At 43.3% G+C, this 25172-nt stretch overlaps 2 protein-coding genes across 7 annotated transcripts in view; both read left to right on the forward strand.

The window, feature by feature from the left end:
* prdm15 (PR domain containing 15) overlaps nucleotides 1–4910 on the forward strand; it is a 90948-nt gene extending 86038 nt beyond the window's left edge. For 2 of the 4 annotated variants that reach the window (XM_063050422.1, XM_063050426.1), the window contains one exon: nucleotides 3283–4909. In XM_063050422.1, coding sequence (XP_062906492.1) covers nucleotides 3283–3807 — 525 coding nt within the window. In that variant the 3' untranslated portion in view covers nucleotides 3808–4909. Of the gene's footprint in view, nucleotides 1–3282 lie in introns of all 4 variants that reach the window. The other 2 variants (XM_063050423.1, XM_063050425.1) reach the window with 2 other exon arrangements.
* Nucleotides 4911–12431: 7521 nt separating this feature from the next.
* The window catches only part of zgc:112083 (uncharacterized protein LOC550461 homolog), a 60497-nt gene continuing 47756 nt past the window's right edge, over nucleotides 12432–25172 (forward strand). The window contains exons 1-4 of one of the 3 annotated variants that reach the window (XM_063050427.1): nucleotides 12432–12622; nucleotides 15095–15293; nucleotides 17475–17686; nucleotides 18825–19051. In XM_063050427.1, coding sequence (XP_062906497.1) covers nucleotides 15274–15293; nucleotides 17475–17686; nucleotides 18825–19051 — 459 coding nt within the window. In that variant the 5' untranslated portion in view covers nucleotides 12432–12622; nucleotides 15095–15273. The remainder of the gene's footprint in view (nucleotides 12623–15094; nucleotides 15294–17474; nucleotides 17687–18824; nucleotides 19052–25172) is intronic. The other 2 variants (XM_063050428.1, XM_063050429.1) reach the window with 2 other exon arrangements.

A 25172-nucleotide genomic window follows, 5' to 3' on the forward strand; every position in this document is an offset into this window, starting at 1 on the left:
ACCTCCATGCAGAACATGACACATCTCCAACCACTTGTGTGTGCAAGCCAGTTCTGGATCCACAAAGCAAGGTCCTCTTGGATCCCATGCCGCCTTACTTTCTCAATAAACCTTGCATGGAGTACCTTATCAAATGCCTTGTTGAAATCCATATACATTACACCTGCCCTACCTTCATCAACGTGTTTAGTCACATCCTCAAAAAATTCAATCAGGCTTGTAAGGCACGACCTGCCTTTGAAAAAGCCATGCTGACTATTCCTAATCATATTGTGCCTCTCCAAATGTTCATAAATCCTGCCTCTCAGGATCTTCTCCATCAACTTACTAACCACTGAAGTAAGACTCATTGGTCTATAATTTCCAGGGCTATCTCTACTCCCTTTCTTGAATAAGGGAACAACATCTGCAACCCTCCAATCCTCTGGAACTGCTCCAATCCCCATTGATGATTCAAAGATCATTGTCAGGGGCTCAGCAGACTCTTCCCTCGCTTCCCACAGTAGCTTGGGGTACATCTCTTCCAGTCCCGGTGACTTATCCAACTTGATGCCTTCCAAAAGCTCCAGCACATCCTCCTCCTTAATATCGATATGCTTAAATTTTTCAGTCCGCTGAAAGTCACCCCTACAATCACCAAGGTGCTTTTCCATAATGAATACTTTGCTTCAGTATTCACTAAGTACCACCGCTATCTCCTCCGGTTCCATGCACAGTTTTCCACTGTCACACTTAATTGGTCCTATTCTGTCACATCTTATCCTCCTGCTCTTCACATACTTGTAGAATGCCTTGGGGTTTTCCTTAATCCTGCTCGCCAAGGCCTTCTCATGGCCCCTTCTGACTCTCCTAATTTCCTTCTTAAGCTCTTTCCTGCTAGCTTTATAATCTTATAGCTCTCTATCATTACCTAGTTTTTTTTGAAACTTTTGTAGGCTTTTATTTCTTCTTGATTAGATTTTCAACTGCCTTTGTACACCACGGTTCCTGTACCCTACCATCCTTTCGCTGTGTCATTGGAATGTACCTGTGCAGAACTCTATGCAAGTATCCCCTGAACATTTGCCACATTTCTGCCATATATTTCCTTGAGAACATCTGTTCCCAATTTATGCTTCCAAGTCCCTGCCTGATGGCCTCATATTTCACCTTACTCCAATTAAAGCCTTCCCTACTTTGTCTGCTCCTATCCCTCTCCAATGCTATTGTAAAGGAGATAGAATTGTGATCATTATTTCCAAAATGCTCTCCCGCTGAGAGTCCTGTCACCTGACCAAGTTCATTTCCCAATACCAGATCAATTACAACCTCTCCTCTTGTAGGCTTATCTACATACTGTATCAGGAAACCTTCCTGAACACACCTAACAAACTCCATCCCATTGATTTGGATTAAACCTCCAGCCATTTCACCAACACCTCAATATCACCCTGTGAACAATCACTACCCTCCACACCATTGACAACAACAGTCTTCATATCATCTGTCAGTTTACTGATCATACCTCATACATCCAGTTCATTCACATATGTTACAAAAGGCAAAGGTCCCAGTACCAGTACACCATGAGTCACGGGCATCCAGTCACCCTCTGTATTCTATTGCTAAGCCAATTTCAGATCTAATTTACCCAACTGTTCTAGTTGCCCCTGACTCTAACCTTTTGGATCAGTCTCCTGTGTCAAAAGCTTTACTGATGTTCATGAAAACCAGATCTTCTAATGCGTTGCTGTCATCAGTACACTTCATTACCTCTTCAAAAAATTCAGTCAGATTGGTCAGACTAGATTTGATATTGGCAAAGCCATGCTGCCTTCTGACAATTAGTCCTTGCATATACATGGCTCATTAATCCTCCCCCTCAGAGTTTTTTCTCCCCCACCACTGATGTTAGGCGGTACATGTCTGTAGTTGACAGGAATATACATGCTGGCTTTCTTGAAAAGTGGGGGAGGTGGTCACATTTATCCAGTCATGTTGTATCTCACATGTACAGTGAAGACTTAATAATCTTTTCACTTGCCTCCCATAGCGACTTGGGGTAAACCCCATTCGAACCTGGGGACTTGAAGTCCACCAAGTTCGGTTCGGAGAAACGTCTCGTTACTATATAGATTATATGGTTATATATGTTATGTATACATATATAGTTAAAATGGAAATAAATTTGACTTGACAAAGGCACTGAATACCATTTTTCAATCTTAGTATCATTTGTGTTAGACATGTAGAACTGGAGTTCAGGACATCCTGTAAAGAAGAGTGCCGTGTCAATACAAGCACTTTCTATTGTACTGTTTGTGGTAAATATATTATTTTAGTTGAAATGTACGTACTACTGTCTAGGAGGAGATGGAGGAGTCTGAGGCTGGTTTAGTCATAGTCTTAGTCATACTTTATTGATCTTGGGGGAAATTGGTTTTCGTTACAGTTGCACCATAAATAATTAAATAGTAATAAAACCATAATTAGTTAAATAGTAATATGTAAATTATGCCAGGAAATAAGTCCAGGACCAGCCTATTGGCTCAGGGTGTCTGACCCTCCAAGGGAGGAGTTGTAAAGTTTGATGGCCACAGGCAGGAATGACTTCCTATGACGCTCTGTGTTGCATCTCGGTGGAATGAGTCTCTGGCTGAATGAACTCCTGTGCCCACCCAGTACATTATGTAGTGGATGGGAGACATTGTCCAAGATGGCATGCAACTTGGACAGCATCCCCTTTTCAGACACCACCGTCAGAGAGTCCAGTTCCATCCCCACAACATCACTGGCCTTACGAATGAGTTTGTTGATTCTGTTGGTGTCTGCTACCCTCAGCCTGCTGCCCCAGCACACAACAGCAAACATGATAGCACTGGCCACCACAGACTCGTAGAACATCCTCAGCATCGTCCGGCAGATGTTAAAGGACCTCAGTCTCCTCAGGAAATAGAGACGGCTCTGACCCTTCTTGTAGACAGCCTCAGTGTTCTTTGACCAGTCCAGTTTATTGTCAATTCGTATCCCCATGTATTTGTAATCCTCCACCATGTCCACACTGACCCCCTGGATGGAAACAGGGGTCACCGGTACCTTAGCTCTCCTCTTCCCCACTCTGCCATCAGATTGATATCTGAATGAACCATGAACACTACCTCACTGTTCTTATCATGTTTTGGAACTATTTATTTATTTTTAATGTGCTACTTGTAGCGATTTTTATGCATTGTAATGTACCGCTGCCGCAAGACAAGAGATTTGGCAGCATGTCAGTGATGACAAATCTGATTCTGATTGTAGGTCGTTGTAACGCTTGGAGATTCAAACAGTTCTACAGCGACAAGTTCTGCTGGACTGACAAACATTGCGGTTTCATCCAACATCAGCACCGTGGCAGGGACCCAGTTCACCAACCTCCAGCCCATCACAGTGACTAACCTGACGCTGCAGGACCGGCAGATGCAGCTGGACTCCATCCTGACCGTCAGCTTCGACTCCATCAGTGGCTCCACCGTCGTGCACAGCCGGCCAATGGAGATCCAGATTGAAGCGCAGCCTGCCTCCACTCCACAGACCCACCCTTTGCCTCAGTCCATGAACTTGACCACCTTTGTCAACTCTATCGCCCCCGTCGAGAGCCCCCTGGCCGAGCAGCCGCACACCATGACCTGGAGGGCTGTGCCGCAAGCCGCAGATGGTACCCACCACATCCTGCAGCCTCAGCAGGCTACAGCACCTCCTCCAGCACCACCACCTCAACAGCAGCCGGTTCAAGTCCAGGCCCAGCCATCCCAACCATCCCAACAGCAGATGTACAGCTACTAAAGAATCCGGCGCCACAAAAATACAGACCATCCTCGCCCTCACCCTGGACATCAGGAAGAGACAATGCAGTATTAACTGTGAAAGACCCTTTTACACAGTGGAATGAAACAGTCCACTCTAAACTAGTGTTGATCAACTCCAGGACTGCAGTACCAGCGACTTTCTGTATTCAATCCACTCTGCCCCATGGATTTCCCAGCTTGGATTTGTAGCTTTGAGTCGAACACAGCGTCTTCAATGTATTAATAGCAGTTTAAAATGAACTTTTTTTTTTAAATTAAAAGTGAAAACAAAATTAGGCTTGAAATGGAGCACAGTTTTAAAAAACCAACAAAAAGTGTACTAAAAAAAAAACATTCTGCGGCATTTCCTACCAAAAGTTAAAATGTGTTGGAATTGTGAATTAGTGCAAGTGCTAACTACCCAGCTCTGTTTTATCGTGTCGGTGAATGTGTGTGGGATAGAGGGTGTTTGGATCTACATGTATCTGGATGTAGGGGTGAGTGTCTGCTTGTGTTATTTTACCCGTTTAGTGCATTCTCTCATTCTGTAACTTAAACTATTTTTATCAGAATGTGGTGCACTCAGCCCTTTTAAAAGGAAGATTAACAAAGGTGATGAGATAACAGTCATTTGTTTCTTCTCCACAACACTCCACAAAACCATGTGAAATTTTATGTATGTCACATTCTTCTCTGAGTATAACTCGCATGAGAGTTAATATTTGAAGACTGTTTTAGCTGCTAAAAGAATATTGGTGCGCGTACTAAGGTATGAATAACAGATAGCAGTCACACTCACTAATAAAGTATGTTAGAAGCCAAGAGATTTCGTAGCTGCGCTGAAGAAGATTCGACTGGTAGACATGCATTTTACATCAGGCCTGTGTGGAAGAAATGGTGATAGAAGTAAACATTATTTATTTGACTGATCTTCTCTGTGTCAGTAACCACTTGATTCAAATGGATGTTTTTTTTTCATGCGAGTCCGGGCAATGATATATCTGTTCCAACCACAGTCTTCTCCTCATTCAATGCACATAACCAGGTAACCCGTAGAAATTGGGAAATAGTCACTGTCTGCTTGTTTTTACTAGCCAATGGTCACAAAGAACAATTACTTTGACAGATCGCACACTACTTGGTACTTGGCAAAGAACTGAAGACAGCCTATTTTTCAGATTGGCAGTTGCCTAGTGCCTCACTAGCGTGTCACAGGGCAGGCTCCTTTACCGAGTGAATCTGTAATGGCATTTTGTCTGACAGTCTTGACTATTGCTTATAAAATGTGAACAGACTGCCACATTTGGAAGGAACATTTGGCGTAGATTCTTCATGGCTGGGCCTTTTCAGTGAATTGCCTTTTTTTTTAAAAACAAAGTTTCTGGAGTGGGCGAGATGATTGGACAGGTAATACTAATTTTCTGAAACAAAGAAGACCCTGCAGTGAATAAATGGTATATGAAAGCACAAATCCAAATGCTGCATCATGCCCACAAGCAAGTTAAATAGATTTTAATTGGTGAACAAAGACAGCATTTTAGGTTTGTAGACTCAAGAGATTCGGCAGATGTTGGTATGTATCTTTTGGGACTACTGTGTTGCTACCTAGAAATGATTCATTGTAAACATTGTTTCTGATTTGTCTCATTTGCCAGGGTATTTTACTCAGTGAAAATGTGAGATGTACTAATTGAAAGGCAGTGAGAAGTTTATCCCCTGAAAGCCTGTTCTCACTTTGAATATACTTAAATTTTCATTTTTTTTATTTAAGCTAGCCTGTCAGTAGGCCCAGAATATTTATAGTTCTTTTTGTGAAAGAATTTGTTTTCTACTATCTACTATGAAATGAGAATGGGCTGGATCATGCCACTTGCCTGCACCTTGTGTGACTCTATTTGGCCCCAGTTTCTGTACTTGGGTATTGCAACATGAGTCGGAAACAAGTTTAAGGCAGTAAGCTAGCAAATCTGACTTCTGCTGTGGTGGATTGATCAGGGAGTCCCAGAGAAGAAGTATGGACATTCTCAGCTGGGTCCTGCAAACATTTCACTCCTGTGTTTTACATCGATGTTCATTTAAATTGGGTTTTTGAATTGGAGTACTGTTAATGCATTTTAGTTTTAATTTTACTTCAGGTATGACTGGTAGAAGTGAATCAAAAATTTATTTTTCAAGTAATATTTTAATTTGATCATTTTCAAATAATTTTAATCTATTTCAACTGTTTTAAGTACCATTAAATGTTAGAAACATTTATAAACATCTTAACAGGCTTTTGGCAGCAGTGAGTTTCAAGGGAACAAGGCCTTGGAATGTACCTTGTGCACTGCCTACTTTATGGAATAGCTGTGACAAGACCTAGTCCCTTCTATAATAAAAACAACAGGAATTCTGCAGATGCTGGAAATTCAAGCAACATACATCAAAGTTGCTGGTGAACACAGCAGGCCAAGCAGCATCTATAGGAAGAGGTGCAGTCGACGTTTCAGGCCGAGACCCTTCGTCAGGACTAACTGAAGGAAGAGTGAGTAAGGGATTTGAAAGTTGGAGGGGGAGGGGGAGATCCAAAATGATAGGAGAAGACAGGAGGGGAAGGGATAGAGCCGAGAGCTGGACAGGTGATAGGCAAAAGGGGATACAAGAGGATCATGGGACAGGAGGTCCGGGAAGAAAGACAAGGGGGGGGGTGACCCAGAGGATGGGCAAGAGGTATATTCAGAGGGACAGAGGGAGAAAAAGGAGAGTGAGAGAAAGAATGTGTGCATAAAAATGAGTAACAGATGGGGTACGAGGGGGAGGTGGGGCCTTAGCGGAAGTTAGAGAAGTCGATTTTCATGCCATCAGGTTGGAGGCTACCCAGACGGAATATAAGGTGTTGTTCCTCCAACCTGAGTGTGGCTTCATCTCCACAGTAGAGGAGGCCGTGGATAGACATGTCAGAATGGGAATGGGATGTGGAATTAAAATGTGTGGCCACTGGGAGATCCTGCTTTCTCTGGCGGACAGAGCGTAGATGTTCAGCAAAGCGGTCTCCCAGCCTGCGTCGGGTCTCACCAGTGTATAAAAAGCCACATCAGGAGCACCAGACGCAGTATATCACCCCAGTCGACTCACAGGTGAAGTGATGCCTCACCTGGAAGGACTGTTTGGGGCCCTGACTGGTGGTAAGGGAGGAAGTGTAAGGGCATGTGTAGCACTTGTTCCGCTTACACGGATAAGTGCCAGGAGGGAGATCAGTGGGGAGGGATGGGGGGGACGAATGGACAAGGGAGTCGCGTAGGGAGCGATCCCTGTGGAATGCAGAGAGAGGTGGGGAGGGAAAGATGTGCTTAGTGGTGGGATCCCGTTGGAGGTGGCGGAAGTTACAGAGAATAATATGTTGGACCCGGAGGCTGGTGGGGTGGTAGGTGAGGACCAGGGGAACCCTATTCCTAGTGGGGTGGTGGGAGGATGGAGTGAAGCAGATGTACGTGAAATGGGGGAGATACGTTTAAGAGCAGAGTTGATAGTGGAGGAAGGGAAGCCCCTTTTTTTAAAAAAGGAAGACATCTCCCTCGTCCTAGAATGAAAAGCCTCATCCTGAGAGCAGATGCGGCGGAGTTAGTCCTGACGAAGGGTCTCGGCCTGAAACGTCGACTGCACCTCTTCCTATAGATGCTGCTTGGCCTGCTGCGTTCACCAGCAACTTTGATGTATGTCCCTTCTATAATAAGTGGTTGTCCTCTTTCCCGAACTTATTTTCCTTTTGTAATTCAGCTTGTTGAATCCATTCAGGTGTTTTCTCTCAATCCTGGTCTTTCTAGGCTATGGAAATTCATCATTCCTCGCATATCTCCCTTTCCTTTAAAATCATTGGGTGTGCCTCTCCATAGGTTTTCCAATGCTAAATCTGAGGTTCTTATGATAAGGAATGCAAGTCCTGAATGAAAGCTGGAACTGCACAGCACTTCCGTTATATATTTTCTAAAGTTTGCCAAAGTCTTTTGCAGCATTATTAAAACAATTACATGAAATGAGTGAATGCATAATTGAAATGGAAGCGTCTTTAAAAACAGCAAGTTAAAGATCCAGGGAGTTGTTAAAAATGTCTGAGAAAGAGATGGAAGTTTCAAGTGATGGTTTACCTCAGTTTGTATCTTAGGAAAGTATATTGGAGGAGTTTTGACTCGACCCTGGGATGCCACAGTCTGTATTTAATCCTGGAAAAAAAAATTGAAGTGCAGTTGCAGTTGAATGCAGCAGGTACTCCTGTTCTACACTGCTGTCAGCTTGTGATGAAACGCTTGAAAGATGTGTTTTCCCTTTTGTCCTTTTGAGATGCTCACTATTTCCTGTGTCTGGCTGGAGCACAGTACTCTGCTGGCTAAATTATGCTGAGCCTGAAAAAGTCCGTTTTTACGGCACTAAATCTTGCAAGGAAACAGCAATGGCATTTGAATAACACATACATCCTGCCGGAGGATCTCAGCAGGTCAGGTGGCAACCATAGAAAAGCAGGAATAAACAGTTGACTGTTTGAACCGAGACCCTTCAGAATGTTCTCAACCTGAAATGTCGACTGTTTTTCCCCTTCCATAGATACAGTTTGACCTGCTTTCACCTTTTGTATGGGTTACTCTGGACTTACAGCATCTGTAGAATCTCTTATTTTCATGATGTTCGAATGTTCAAAAAAAAAAAATTCCCCTCTGTTAGGCAGTTCCTACGAAGAAACATTTTGTTTAAATATCTGGTGTACCATGATCAATAATACAGCACATGTTTCTCAATTACATTGAGGTCTCTGTCAGCCAGGGTTGACCATGGATGTTGTGTTCTAGCTGTCTAGGAAGTGTAATATGGAGAGCAAGCTGTTGCTCATGTAGCAAGCTCTCCTCCACACATCTGATAAACCAAAGGAATGGCAGAGACCGATACAGTTTGGTACCAGTGGTGTGGCGGGAGTTGCCAGTCAGTGTTGAACTCAACATAAGGCCGCCTTACAGACTCCAGCGCCAGAATCACAAAACGAAGAAACCCAAAACATCCCTCTAAAAAAAGACTCAAAACAACCAATCGTGCAAACAAACACATTCAGAACCGAAGCGCCACAAAAGGCATGAGAGCCAGGCCTCAGACTCAGTCCATCGGAGAGCTGAGTAAACGTCATGAGACCGCCGACACAAAGCCAGGCAACTTGCTTTCTCCCTGTAACCTTGCACGCCTTGACTAATCAAGAACCTATCAATCTCCGCTTTAAGTATACCCAAATACAGCTGCTCATGGCAGTGAATTCCACAGATACATCACCCTCGAGCTAAAGGAAATTCATCCACCATTCTAAATGGATGTTCCTGTAATCTGAGGTTGTGCCTTCTGGTACTAGACTCTCCCACCATAGGAAACATCCTCTCCACATCCACTCTATCAAGACTTTTCAATATTTGATAGTGTTCAATGAAATCACCACTCACTCTTCTAAATTCCAGTGAGTACAAGCCCAGAGTCATCAAAAGCTCCTCGTATGACAACCCTTTCAGTACTGGAATCATTTTTGTGAAACTCCTTTGCACCCTCAACAATGTTAGCTCATCCTTTTTTAGATAAGGGGCCCAAAAGGAGGGGAGGAGAAGATGGTGGCAAGACGCAGCGCGGGCGGCTGCTCCGAAATGATACCGTATTTGTTACATAGGGGCCGTGCACAATCCTGATTTGATGGAGACAGCCATGAGAAGCACAGAGGAACACCTGGAGAAACTTCTGAAATGCCTGCTTCACTGCCGCTGCTACTGTGCGATCGAGAATCTCCGGAGGGGAAGGCCCCAAATCCTCGGCTTTACCTATTGCCGGGGCCGGGGTCGAAGCGCTCGGCAAAGATGGTGCTGGGTGTCGGAGGACTGGTCAGAGGCTCGAAGTTTTCAGACGGACTCAAGAGTCGGCTGTGATCGGGTGCTTCCAGGGTGCTGCATCGGCAACTTTGTGGTGCTGGAAGCTCATGGTAGGGAAAGTTTTTTTTCTTCTTTCTACCATCTGTGTGAGATGATGGGACTTTCAAGAGACTTTGAGACTTTTTTTTTACCATGCCCATGGTCTGTTCACTATCAAATTACGGTATTGCTTTGCACTGTTGTAACTATATGTTATAATTATGTGGTTTTTGTCAGTTTTTCAGTCTTGGTTTGTCTTGTGTTTCTGTGATAGCATTCTGGAGGAACATTGTATCATTTCTTAATGCACGTATTACTAAATGACAATAAAAGAGGACTGCGTGTCCTCATAATCTAATCTAAAAAAAACTGCTCATAATATTCCAAGTGAGGCTTCTCCATTGCCTTATAAAGCCCCAGCATTACATTCTTGTTTTTATATTTTAGTCCTCTTGAAATGAATGCTATCATCACATTTGCATTCATCAGCACTGACTCAACCTGCAAGTTAACCTTTAGGGAATCCTGCACGAGGGTTCCCAATTCCCTTTGCACGTTGGATTTTTGAATTTTCTCCCCATTTAGAAAATAGTCTACGCTTTTATTTCTTCTACCAAAGAGCATGACCATACACTTCCTGACACTGTATTCCGTCTTCTGCTTCTTTGCTCATTCTACTAATCTGTCTTAATGCTTCTGCAGCCTCCCTGCTTCCTCAAATCTGTCTGCCCCTCCACCTATCTTTGTATCATCTGCAAACTTGTCCGCAAAGCCATCAATTTTGACATCGAAATCATTGACATGTAACATAAAAAGACTCCTCCGGAACACCACTAGTCCCTGGCAGCTAATCAGAAAAGGCTCCCTTTATTCCCACTGTTTGCCTCCTGCCAATCAGCCAAGGATTAGGTTTTGGGGTACTTGGAGGCACATGATAAAATAGGGCAAAGCATGGTTTCCTTAAGGGGAAATCCTGCCTGACGAACCTGTTTGAATTCTTCGAGGAAATAACAGGCAAGATAGGCAAAGGAGAGTTAGTGGGTGTTGATTGCTTATACTTTAAGAAGACCTTTGTCAAGGTGCCATACGTGAGGCTGCTGAACAAGAGCCTGCGGTATTACAAGAAATGTACTCGCATGGACAGAAGATTGGCTGACAGGAAGAAGGCAAAGAGTGGGAATAAAGGGGACATTTTCTGTTCTGCAGGGTTCAGTGTTGGAACTGCTTGTTTTTACGTTATATGTCAATGGTTTGGATGATGGACGTGATGGCTTTGTGGTCATATTTGTGAATGATATGAAAATAGATGGATCGGCAGGTGCTGTTGAGGAACCAGATAACCTACAAAAGGACTTGCACAGATTAGAAGAAAGGGCAAAGAAGCAGGAGTTGGAATATAGGGTAAGGGAAGGTATGGTCATGCACTTTGGTAGATGGAATAAACGAGTAAATGTGAAGAAAATTTAGAAATCAGAGGTGCAAAGGGCTCAGAAGCCCTCATGGAGGATTCCTTAAAGGTTAACTTGCAGTTTGGGTTGGTGGTGAGGAAGTCAGGTGCGATGTCATCATTCATTGCCAGAGGATTAGAATATTGAAGCAAGGATTTAATGCTGAGGCTTTATAAGGCATTGGTCAGACTGCATTTGCAGGTTTGTGAGCCATTTTGGGACCCTAATCTAAGAAAGGATGTGCTGGCTGGGAGCAGGTCCAGAGTAGATCCCTGAAATGAAAGAATTAACATACAAGATGCATTTGATGGCTCTGGGCCTGTACTCACGGGAGTTTAGAAGAATGAGGGAGGATCTCATCAAAATCTATCAAATATTGAAAGACCTAGATAGAGTGGATGTGGAGAGCAACACACACAAAGTGCTGGAGGAACTCTGCTGGCCAGGCAGCATCTATGGAAAAGAGGACAGTCAACGTTTCAGGCCGAAACCCTTTGGCAGGATTCTGAAGATGTGGAGGGGATATTTCTAGTAGTAGGGGAAGTCTAGAAGCAGGGGCATGGTTTCAGGATAGAAGGATGAATCTTTGGCACAGAGATGAGGGGGGATTTCTTTAGCCACAGGCAGCTGTGGAGGCCAAGTCATTGGGTATATTTTAAGCAGGTGTTGATAGATTCCTGATTAGCAAGAGTGTCATAATTACGGAGAGAAGGCAGGAGAATGAAGTTGAGAGGGATAATAAATCAGCCATGATGGAATCGCGAACCAAATCTGTTCTGGACTAAGATAATTAGTAGGGATTGGATCAAAGGGTAAAGGTAGAATGATAATAGGTGAATCTCTACTGGAAACAATGGGGACATGGGGCAAATTACCTCCTCAACTTAAATTAGTAAACTAATTTATTATTGTCAGATACACTGTGGTACAGTGAAAGAGATTGTTTTACATGCTATCCATACAGTTCATTTCATCATATCAGTGTACTAACGGGCAGCAACAAATACAGAATAAAGTGAACGAGTATAGGTTGTACTTTTGCCCCTGACAAAGATGGAGTCCTAGTGGTCGCAGAGACCCGTTGTTGCCGATTCAGTAAATAAAACGATTCAATACAGCCATTGGCTGCCCCTTGACTAGAACTCGATTTCCCATTGGTCGAAGGTTGTGCTTCTTGTCGAACAGTGGCGTATAAGAACTAGGCAGAGCTGACCAACGGGTTGGCGGGGAATATGTGACGTCTTTAAGGCGGCAAATGCGAGGGTCGATGCAACAGTGGAGGAGCCGGAGACGGGCGCGAGCCGCAAGAGAGAAAAAGGGGAGGAGCCTGGGTGGACTGAGCGCGCCGTGTCAGGCTCGTGAGGGGCCGGTGGTGGGGGCCGGTCAGCGAGCTCACCGGTTGTCATAGTAACGGAGTTAAGTGGTTGCGCGGGCCGTCGGTCCAGCCTGGACCGTTACGGTGAGTCTCCTTCTTTGCCGGGGGTGCGGGGTGAATGGAGGCCTTCGTCTCACCATCGGGGGTTGGTGGAAACCGTCTGGGGCTAATGATTTTGCGCTGAGACTGACTTTTCGGTGTGGGGCCTTGCTTGGGTTTGAGTCACAATTGGACTGCAAGGGCCGTCATTTAGTTTCGGGTCAAGCTGGAGGCTGGGATGAGCATCACCAACGGTGATCGTCAACTCAAGCTGCACACGCCAGTTGTCTGAAATGAAAGCTGAAAATGCTGGGAACACTCAGCGGGTTAGTCAGCATCTGCGGCGAGAGGAACAGATCCATTGTCACTAACGTTCCCGGATGTAATAGTGGCCACAGGACCTAGAGTGACGGAGGAACTGAAGGAAATTCGCATTAGGCAGAAAATGGTGTTGGGTAAAATCCCCAGGGCTTGATGGTCTGCATCCCAGGGTACTTAAGGAGGTGGACACATTGGTAACCATTTTCCAATGTTCTATAGATTCAGGATCAGTTCCTGCTGATTGGAGGGTAGCTAATGTTATCCCACTTTTTAAGAAAGGAGGGAGAGAGAAAACAAGCAATTATAGACCAGTTAGTCTGAAATCAGTGGTGGGGAAGATGCTGGAGTCAATTATAAAAGATGAAATAGCGGCATATTTGGATAGCAGTAGCAGGATAGGTCCGAGTCAGCATGGATTTACGAAGGGGAAATCATGCTTGACTAGTCTTCTGGAATTTTTTGAGGATTTAACTATGAAAATGGACATGGGAATGCCAGTGGATGAAGTGTACCTGGACTTTCAGAAAGCCTTTGATAAGGTCCCACTTAAGAGGTTAGTGTGCAAAATTAGGGCACATGGTATTGGGAGCAGAGTACTGACATGGATTGAAAATTGGTTGGCAGACAGGAAACAAAGAGTAGGGGTTAACGGGTCCCCTTCAGAATGGCAGGTGGTGACTAGTGGGGTACCACAAGGCTCGGTGCTGGGACCACAACTATTTACAATATACATTAATGATTTAGATGAAGGGATTAAAAGTAACATTAGCAAATTTGCAGATGACACAAAGCTGGGTGACAGTGAGAAATGTGAGGAGGATGTTATGAGAATTCAGGGTGACTTGGACAGGTTGGGTGAGTGGGCAGATGCAGTTTAATGTGGATAAGTGTGAGGTTATCCACTTTGGTGGCAAGAACAGGAAGACAGATTACTATCTGAATGGTGTCAAGTTAGGAAAAGGGGAAGTACAATGAGATCTGGGTGTTCTTGTTCATCAGTCACTGAAAGTAAGCATACATGTAACAGCAGGCAGTGAAGAAAGCTAATGGCATGTTGGCCTTCATAACAAGGGGAATTGAGTACAGGAGTAAAGAGGTCCTTCTGCAGTTGTACAAGGCCCTGGTGAGACACCACATGGAGTATTGTGTGCAGTTTTGGTCTCCAAATTTGAGGAAGGACTTTCTTGCTATTGAGGGAGTGCAGCATAGGTTCGCTGGGTTAATTCCAGGGATGGTGGGAATGTCATATGTTGAAAGATTGGAGCAACTGGGTTTGTATACAATGGAATTTAGAAAGATGAGAGGGGATCTTATTGAAACGCTGGAGGCAGGAAACAGGGGCCACAGTTTAAGAATAAGGGGTAGACCATTTAGAACGGAGTTGAGGAAAAACTTCACAGAGGGTTGTGGATCTGTGGAATGCTCTGCCTCAGAAGGCAGTGGAGGCCAATTCTCTGGATTCTTTTAAGAAAGTTAGATAGAGCTCTTAAAGATAGTGGAGTCAAGGGATATGGGGAGAAGGCAGGAACAGGGTACTGATTGTGGACAATCAGTGAATGGCGGTGCTGGCTCGAAGGGCTGAATGGCCTACTCCTGCACCTATTGTCTATTGTTTCTGCACAGCTGCTGCCAGGTCTGCTGAGTGCTTCTTGTATTTGCTTAAACCTATTTCATTCATTGCGTTGAAAGTGAGCCCCTTACTAATGATTACTAATGGTCATTCTTAGTTGTTAGAATTTTGCCGTGCTCTATTAGAATTATAAATCCACAGTCTGAAGAAAACAGTTTGACAATCTGTAACAAAGATGATTAATAGATGTTGGAGATATTCAACAGGTCAGGTAGCATTTGTGAAGCAAAACCGCTAACGTGTCAAATCCATTGTCAGTTCTGTCTCTGCACTGATGCTGCTGGGTCTGCTGAGTTTTCAGTGTTTACTTATTCACTCATTATACTTATTGAGAGCAGGCTCTTTTCTAGGCATAAGGTCATTTTAATTGTACGTATACTGCCTTAAAACATTAATGAGTACAGTACAGGAACAGGCCCTTGTCCGCACTGAAGAAGTTACCAAATTCAACAAAATCTCCTGCCTTTGCATGAGCCATTTCCCTTCATTCCCTGCATATTCATGTGTCTATCTAAAAGGCTCTTACTCGCCACTATTTTATCTGATTACACTACTATTCCTGGCAGCCCCGAGGTACCTACTACTTTCTCGGTTAAAGAAAATTACAAGGTGGCCTACAGGGAAGAAGTCATCTCTCTGACACAGTGGTGTCAAGAAAACAACTTCTCCTTTAATGTCGTAAAAACGAAGGAACTGGTTGTGGATTACAAGAGGAATGGAGACAGGCTAACCCCTACAGACATCAATGGATGTGGGGATGAGAGGGTAAATAGCTTTTTAAGTTCCTCGTCATCCATATCACCGAGGGCCTCATGTGGTCTGTACCCAGCAGCTGTGTGGTGAAAAAGATACAACAGCGCCTCTTTCATCTCAAATGGTTGAGGAAGTTCGGTATGGGCCCTCAAATCCTAAGAACTTTCCACAGGGGCACAGTTGAGAGCATCCTGACTGGCTACATCACTGCCTGGTACGGGAACTGTACCTCCCTTAATCGCAGGACTCTGCAGAGAGTGGTGTGGACAACCCAGCGCATCTGTAGTTGCTAACTTCCCATGATTCAGGACGTTTACGAGGACAGGTGTGTAAAAAGGGCCTGTAGGATCATTGGAGACGCAAGTCATCCCAATCACAATCTATTCCAGCTGCTACCATCTGGGAAACAGTGCCGCAGCATAAAAGCCAGGACCAACAGGCTCTGGGACAGCTTCTTCCACCAGGCCATCAGACTGATGAACTCACGCTGATTTGAGTGTACTCGATATTACATTGACTTTTCTATTTATTATACATTACTATGATTGCACATTCAGACAGATGTATCTTAAAGATTTTTACTCCTCGTGTATGTGAAGGATATAAGAAATAAAGTCAGTTCAATTCAATTGCCCCAAGCGTCTCCCTTAAACTTGGCCACATCTCCCATTTAGCTACGTCCTTTGGTAATTATTCTATTGGAATCATGAATCCCTAGTTTGTAAGAACCATGTTGCCAGTGTATATGTAATAAAATACTGAAAATATTCAGCAGGTTGGGCAGCATTGGTGGAAAAAGAAATTAAGTTTTGTCAAAGATGTTTTATCAAAACTAAAAATTAACTCTTTCTCTTTCCACAGATGCTGCCTGACTTGCTGAGTATTACCAGTATTTTTTTTGTTTCATATTTCCAGCACCTGTAGTTTTATTTTGGAGACTTTAAGCGATTAAATTACTCCTCTCTTTGGTATTTGAATGGTTTTCTGCTCTTATGTGGTGCAAATACTTTATAGCAAAGAAGATTGTAGTACTGAAGAAACTGCTTTATTGATCTAAAAGCAAATTACAGCAGATGGTGGAAATCTGAAATGGAAGCAAAAGAATCAGAATGCCCAAAAAAAAGTTGGATCCGTGTTACTCTAACCCAGAGCATTATGCATGTTATATAACTGAAGGTATTTAAAGAGGAAGTAGGTAACATTTTGTCTTTGAGATTTTTTTCCAACATTCAGGCCTTTGATCATCTGCATCTTCATTTTTCCATTCAAAGTTCTATTTCTGTTCATAACTTTTTGCAAATTGTAAACTGATTTTTCAGCTATGTACCCATTCTGTTAATCATTTAATTTGCCAAGGAAGGATGAACCTGGCACAGTAATTACATTTCCACAGAAAATCATTGGCCTGTTGTGTATTTGCTGGAACATTCTATATTTAAAAAAATCAACTTTCCAACTACTTTTTTTTTAATTTGTCATCTTCGCTGTTTATTTGCCATCTCCCAACTTTTGGGAGTAATGACCTGGCACAGAGCAAAGGTAATAGACTCTGAACTGGCTGCTTGGTGTACCAACCCTCTTCTGATTTTGCCTAGATGACACTAAATACTTTGGAAGAGATAATAAAATTAAGGCTCATTTAAATTGGTGGTTCTTCTTCTAAAGGACCCTAAGGTGTTATTCCGCTGGACAATATTGTACTGCTATTCCGCACCCTTCAGAATTTGTTGCTGAGCCAACACCGCTAGAATAAAACATGTTGATCGGCTCTGTGTTACGTGGTAGCTTGTGCAACATTGTTGCTCTGCTGCTGTAAAAAGTCCTTGGCGGGCCATGACTTCAGACATTTATCACTTGGAACATTTCACTGCTTGCATTTTAATTTAGTTCTAACTTAATTTAGTTCTAACTTAAGATCTTTTGCTTTATTTATGATTCCAGTAAATTTCTTTTAATGTAGCAGGGCCCCTCAGATATTCCCTTTCATGTAAGGTTTTGAAACAATTTCCCTGATGCCATTAGATTATCCCTAATTTTCCTAAGAATTTGTATCAAAATGAGTAAGCTTATATATTGAATTAACCTACATTTCAGCCGTAGGTGCAAGTGCACAATTGTGTTTTGATGTTTAAAATCGAGAATGATTCTTAGAAATCTGTAAACGCTCATTCAATTTTCCATCTTCTACAACAGAAGGCAGGTGTTGGTGACAAATAGTGGTATGATTCCAGTGAGTTACAATCAGAAAATGGCCCCAGGAAAGAGTATCAAGTACTTGGATCTGGTGCTGTCATGTGAATGGTCAGATTGCACCTTTATTGGGAAGACAATGGAGGAGTTCTGTGATCATATTGCTGCACATCTGAAAGAGCATCTTAATGAGTATGACAGTTTTGGCGAATTAGGTATGTAACATTTAATATCATTCGTATATTTCTCCTTTGATCTGTTTTCCCAAGCTTACAACAATGTGTCTACTTTAAGTTTCCGGGATGTACCCTGGCAAATTAGAGTACTTGCAATGTAAGTGAGACAAGGTTGGTGGAGTCACGTTAATATTCTGATGTTCAACAAAATATTAGTGAATAATTCTGTGTTTGGAAGATTCAGAAGACTTAGCTCAGTTGCTTCCTTGAAGGAAAAGGAATCAGAGTCACTTTTCAATTGAATTGCTAAGAGCAGGTCAGCTGTGTCGCCTTGTGCTTTGGGGGGATATTAGGCATTGTGACAGTCAAAGCTATCATTTATAGTCCCCTTCACAGATTCTACTTTTTACCCAAAAATTTCATCTCCTCTGAAGATTTCTTTGACTTAATAAAGCTGTTTGCAGCTTCAGTGTTATAATCAAACCCTAGATTAAATCTGAGCCACATATCTGTAACATCATAGCGACTGTTTATTTCCACAAATGTCAGATTTCCAGCTTCTTCCTTTCCTGTTAAAGCCCTCTTCCCTGACTTTGGAAAAGATAAATCTAAATGTAACAATGTGTTTCTGCATCTGCCTCCCTCGTTTCACTTTCTGAAAATTGTAAGATCTTAAATTGTTCCCATGTATTAATCTTGGACATTCCATCTACCCTTTACATTGTTGCGTACTTAATCTGTACATGGAGAGACTGGTTTTTTTCACTCCAGGCATTGTCTGAAGCGTTTTGAGAGACTTTAATTCAACCTATGGAATCTGGAACATGTTATCTAAGTGGGTGGCAGAAGCATGGTACTCAACATTTAAGTGGTACTAGATGAGCACTTGAATTGCCAAGGTACAACAGGACCAAGTGTTGGTAAATGGAATTGGTGTTGTTGGATAATTGATGATTGGCATGGCCATGATGGGCTGTGTGTCTGCTTCTGTAGTGAGTAACTCCGCCTGTATGTTGTTCATTAGTTTTCTCTTAGACACCACTCTACCAGCAAATTATGAAGAATCCACCAGGTGAGCATCTAAGAGTGGAACAAAAACAAAAAACATGTTATCCAGGTTCATCAGCTATTAATATATTACATTCTGTTAGATAGTTTTCTTAAATCCATCTTTCAGATGAGTTCCAGTGCCTTTGGCGAGGCTGCGGTTTTCTGGCAGTGGAAGGGCCCAATGAGCTGGTGGTACACGTCAACTTTCACAGCTATCACGCCAAGCTGAAACACTTTGGTTCGGAGCTGCAACGACTACGTCCTGATTTGCCAGTGTGCTCCCTGGACAGTCAGAACCAAAATCTGATCCCAGAGATTACAGAGACTTTCTTCTGCCAATGGGAGCATTGTGATGTGAGTACAGCTCCTTGACTCAATGTTGCTACCACTTCTGTACAGTTAGAAAGAAAAAGTAAAGAATGGCCCATAAATTGCATGGAAAATTTGTGATATTTAAATGTACATCTGATGATTTATGTGATGGTAAGAAAACTGAACTAAAATTTGTGACAACTATACTTTTTTCCTTAGATGCTGCCTGGCCTGCCTTGTTCCCTTAATCCTGCTCCTATCTTTGTCAAAAATTCCCTTAAAAATATTCAAAGACTCATCTTCTACCCCCAGAAAGGGAATTCAAAGAAGCAATTTTAAATGGCCAACCTCATTGTTCTGAACTGTAACTTCTCAATATGGAATCTGTTTTGAATTTAAAGCACTGGAGAGGTGATTTGGAATGTCTTTAGTACCACTGGTATGTTGGACTGGTTATGATTAGTCTTGGACATTTTAAAACTGGGTAAAATTTAACTTGCTGCTTAAAAGCTTAACATGAATCTTTTAGATTTTTGTAACAGTCCATTTGGTTTAGTAATGTCTTTCAGGCTCAGAAACTGGGTCCTCACCAGTATTGTTGACTTGTAATTCATAGTTATGGCATGTCTTCCAGGTCATGAAACTGATCTGGTAAGGGCAGTTTTAGACAATAAATGCTGTCCTTGTCACAGCTGACTGAAAGATTAAAGATAAAATTGCCAAGTGTCTTGATTTAACCAGAAACATCTAAAAGGAATAGCACTGAGCACAGCTATGAATCCTCTGATATGACATGGATAAAGTTCAAGACACAGCACAAGATGTTTTGATATTTTGCTGGCAACTTGTTGTTGTCATCAAGTCGTAGTTGACTCATGGCAAACCTAGTTGTCTATAGGGGTTTTCCGGCAAGATACAGAAGTAGATTGCCAGGCCTTTCTTCTGTGCGGATGCAACTGCTGTCCAGATTGGGACCTAGCCGGATTCGAACTTGGGACCATCTGCTTCGAAGTCCAGTGCTGATTCCACTACACCACCAGCCAGCCCAATGAGCATATACAACCTTTTAAAACTAAAGCTACTGCATTAAATAACATGCTTTTGAACTACTTAGACCATAAGATATTGGAGCAGAATTAGGCCATTTGGCCCATTGTGTCTGCTCCACCATTTCATTATTTTCCTCTCAGCCCCAATCTCCTGCCATTTTAAATACATTTGTGATCCTGCAGATGTTAGACCAACAGACTTAGCAGAACAGATCATAAAGCAGAGCATCTGGAAATATTATGCCAGAAAATGTGGTTACTACAGAGATATGTAAAGCTTTGGAGTTTAAGAATCCCCACCAACCTTCACTTGCATCATTCTGGCCAATGTGCAGTTACTGAAGAACACATTCAAAGACTGAAAGCAAGATTGTTTCACCAGAGGCACACAAGGGGCTACTGTGTGTACTTTTTCACAGAGAAATGGCTCGTCCCCTATTCTCCTGCTACAGCGCACCTGCCCAAAGATTTTTTTTGATGCACTGCATGGATTGCACAATAGAGTGAGGCAAGGGAAAAGGAGGCAACACCAACTTCATGATAAACTTCTTGTATAGCATAAAAGAGGCACGTTTGTCCCATTTTTGCTCTCCTGATTTGAAACATCTGGCAATGAAGTGCTGTCTATCTACCAAGAATGTTCTCTGCTATCATTCTGACTGCAGTATACATCTCACCTCAAAGTTCAAAGTATATTTATTATCAAAATACACATATGTCACCATACACTACCTGAAATTCATCTGCTTGCGGACATTCATAGTAGATACAAATAAATGCAATAGAATCAATGAAAATCTACATGTGAACAAAGATGGGCAAACCAATGTGTACAAAAAATAAAATAAATGAATGAATAATATTGAGAACATGAGTTGCAGAGTCCTCGAAAGTGAGTTCATTTCTGGAACTAGTTCACTGATATGGTGAGTGAAGTTGTCCATGCTGGTTCAGGATCCTGATGGTTGAAGGGTAATAACTGTTCCTGAACCTGGTGGTGTGGTACCCAAGGCTCACCTCAGGCACACATAAGCAGGGCAACACTGAGGATCATGTTTTGATTTTTCAAGTGCCTTCAATATCATACAGCCCTCTTTGCTGGGGAGAAAACTGTTCAATGCAGGTTGGCACTTCCATTTGTATCCTGGATAATGGACTATCTCACTGGCAGACCTCAATTTGTGCAGCTTCAGAGCTTTGTGTCAGATATGGCTATAAGCAGCACTTGGGTCCCACAGGGGACTGTATTGGCTCCCTTCCTGTATACCTTGGACTTTCGACATAACACTGAGACATGTCATTTGCGGAAATTCTCTGATGATTCTGCAGTAGTTGGGTGTATAATGGGGGAGTGAATACAGGGCCTTGGTGGAGGACTTTGTCGAACGGTGAAAGCTGAATCATCTGCAACTCATCGTCAGTAAGACAAAGGAGAAAGACCAAGCCTGCACTTCTCTCTGTTACTATTTATGGTGAAGACGTGGATGGTGGTGAGGGCCTACAAGTATCTGGGGATGCACCTGGACGATAGACTTGAGTGGAGCCCCAACACAGATGCTGTGTATAAGAACGGCCAAAGATGCCTCTACTTCCTGAGGAGATAGTTCCTTTGGAGTATGCAGGGTTTCTCCTTCACATGTTCTGCCAGTCTGTTGTTGCCAGTACAATCTGCTATGCAGTGGTATGCTGAAGCAATGGCATCAACACGGATGATGCCAATAGGCTAAATAACTGATTAGAAAGGCTGGCTGTGTCTTCGGAGTCAAACTGGACATACTGGAGGCTGTGGAAGAACAAGGGATCTTCTGGAAAATCCTGGCAAATCTGGACAATGTCTCTCACCCTCTGCATGCTATCTTGGCTGAACAGAGGAGCATTTTCAGTAATAGACTAAGATATCTGTGCTGCTCCAAAGAGCGCTGTATGAGGTCATTCTTGCCCTTTGCCATTAGACTCTATAAGGAGTCAACCTATAGCCGGGGAAGTGATGAACCCCTCCTGTTAGACTGCTAGTAACCTCTGTTTAAGATTTGTTTACCACGCCCTGCTATCACAGACACCCTGTGCAATACTGCCAACACTTCTTATCTGGACAGTGTGAATGTGCACCCATTACTGTATAATATTACAGTAATTCTTAGACTACCATCTTATCAGTGTGAACTTGGAAATTTTGTACATCTTATTTTTAAGGTAACTTTTTTTTATTCTCTTTGGACCTCAGGGTTGTGTGCTTAGCCCACTGCTCTACTCTCTGTATACACTGGACTGTGTGGCTAGGCATAGCTCAAATACCATCTACAATTTCTTGATGATACAACCATTGTTGGTAGGATCTCAGGTGGTGACAAGAGGGCGTACAGGAGTGAGATATACCAACTAGTGGAATGGTGCCGCAGCAACAACCTGGCACAACATCAGTAAGACGAAAGAGTTGATTGTGGACTTCAGGAAGGGTAAGACGAAGGAACACATACCAATTCTCATAGAGGGATCAGAAGTGGAGAGAGTGAGCAGCTTCAAATTCCTGGGTGTCAAGATCTCTGAGGATCTAACCTGGTCCCAACATATTGATGTAATCATAAAGAAGGCAAGACAGCGGCTATACTTTATTAGGAGTTTGAAGAGATTTGGCATGTCAACAAATACACTCAAAAACTTCTATAGTTGTACAGTGGAGAGCATTCTGACAGGCTGCATCACTGTCTGGTATGGAGGGGCTACTGCACAATACCGAAAGAAGTTGCAGAAGGTTGTAAATCTAGTTAGCTCCATCTTGGGCACTAGTCTACAAAGTATCCAGGACATCTGTAGGGAGCGGTGTCTCAGAAAGGCAGCGTCCATTATTAAAGATCTCCAGCACCCTGGGCATCCCCTTTTCTCACTGTTACCATCTGGCAGGAGATACAGAAGCCTGAAGGCACACACTCAGCGATTCAGGAACAGCTTCTTCCCCTCTGCCATCCAATTCCTAAATGGACATTGAAACTACCTCACTTTTTTTAATACACAGTGTTTCTATTTTTGCACATTTTTAAATAATCTATTTAAAAATAATAGATTACAATAATACAGGTTTCCCCCGCCATCCGAAGGTAGAGCGTTCCTATGAAACGGTTCGTAAGCCGGAATGTTGTAAAGCGAAGAAGCAATTACCATTAATTTATACGGGAAAAATATGTGAGCGTTCACAGACCCAAAAATAACCTTCCAAATTATGCCAAATAACACGTAGGACCTAAAATAACAGTAACATATAGTAAAAGCAGGAATGATATGATGAATACACAGCCTATACAAAGCAGAAATACTTTTCCACAATCATTGCCTGCACTGTTCTCCGTAACGAAAATCTCATGCAGGCGCTCTTGGCAGAAACACGGCGCAAGCGCTCTCCAGTAATCTTTAAGCTATGAAGCTGCCAAATCACACCAAATAACACGTAAAAATACACAGCCTATATAAAGTAGAAATAATGTACGTACGGTGTAGTATCACTTACGGAAATCGGGAAGACATCGAGCACACTGATGATGGTGTGTTAGGCTGAGTCGTCAGAGGTTGGGGTGGTGCAGTGGCCCCCACCCTCTGGGCAGCGAACCGATACCAATCCGTGAAGAATGCAGGGGTCCAGCGGTAGCCAGGACCCACCCGGCACATCTTTAAGAAAAAAGCCTAAACGAACAAGCTAATTAATTAGGTGCTGCCCGGCACGTAAATGTCAGCCCAGATCAGAGGTGACACAGTCGGCATTCGCCTCTGACCTGGGCCGACATTTACGTGCTGGGCTGCACCTAATTAATTAGCTTGTTTATTTGGGCTTTTTTTTCTTAAAGATGTGCTGGGTGCATCCCGGCTACCGCTGCATTCTCCGCGGTCCGGGGGTTGGGGTGGTGGGACACTGGGGTGTCATCTCATCGTCGATCAGGGCAGGCAGGTCATCTTCTATGTCTGTCTGCCTCGATGTCGAAGGTCGAGGTTCGTCATCTGCTGTGGCTGATGTGGAAGGCTTGCTTGACTGCATTTTTAGATCATACAGTTCTTTGTAAGGACTGAAACCATCCTGCAAATATGCCCTAAACCGACGTACCCTTTCAAAATTAAAGTCATACTTTATCATTGCAGCAAAAATCTCACGCAGTTGCTTCACGTTCAGTTCCCGGACAACTTCACTTTTGGTCCGTTCACTACTGCATTCGGTTTCGATTGTTATCCTTTCCTCTTCCAATTCCATCAGCTCTTCCTCTATCAGTTCTTGGTCATGGGATGCCAAACGTCTTCAACGTCATCTTCCTCAACTTCCACAAGCCAAACTCACTTTGTCCTTACTTCAAAGTTGCTGGTGAACGCAGCAGGCCAAGCAGCATCTGTAGGAAGAGGTGCAGTCGACGTTTCAGGCCGAGACCCTTCGTCAGGACTAACTGAAGGAAGAGTGAGTAAGGGATTTGAAAGTTGGAGGGGGAGGGGGAGATCCAAAATGATAGGAGAAGACAGAAGGGGGAGGGATAGAGCCAAGAGCTGGACAGGTGATAGGCAAAAGGGGATACGAGAGGATCATGGGACAGGAGGTCCGGGAAGAAAGACAAGGCGGGGGGGGGGGACCCAGAGGATGGGCAAGAGGTATATTCAGAAGGACAAAAAGGAGAGTGAGAGAAAGAATGTGTGCATAAAAATAAGTAACAGATGGGGCAACACTTCACCTGTGAGTCGACTGGGATGATATACTGCGTCTGGTGCTCCCGATGTGGCCTTTTATATATTGGCAAGACCTGACGCAGACTGGGAGACCGCTTTGCTGAACATCTACGCTCTGTCCGCTAGAGAGAGCAGGATCTCCCAGTGGCCACACATTTTAATTCCACATCCCATTCCCGTTCTGACATGTCTATCCACGGCCTCCTCTACTGTGGAGATGGGGCCGCACTCAGGTTGGAGGAACAACACCTTGTGTTCCGTCTGGGTAGCCTCCAACCTGATGGCGTGAACATCGACTTCTCTAACTTCTGCTAGGCCCCGCCTCCCCCTCGTACCCCATCTGTTACTTATTTTTATGCACACATTCTTTCTCTCACTCTCCTTTTTCTCCCTCTGTCCCTCTGAATATACCTCTTGCC

The sequence above is a fragment of the Mobula hypostoma genome, chromosome 6 (genome assembly GCF_963921235.1).
Source record: "Mobula hypostoma chromosome 6, sMobHyp1.1, whole genome shotgun sequence".
Lineage (NCBI taxonomy): Eukaryota > Metazoa > Chordata > Chondrichthyes > Myliobatiformes > Myliobatidae > Mobula > Mobula hypostoma.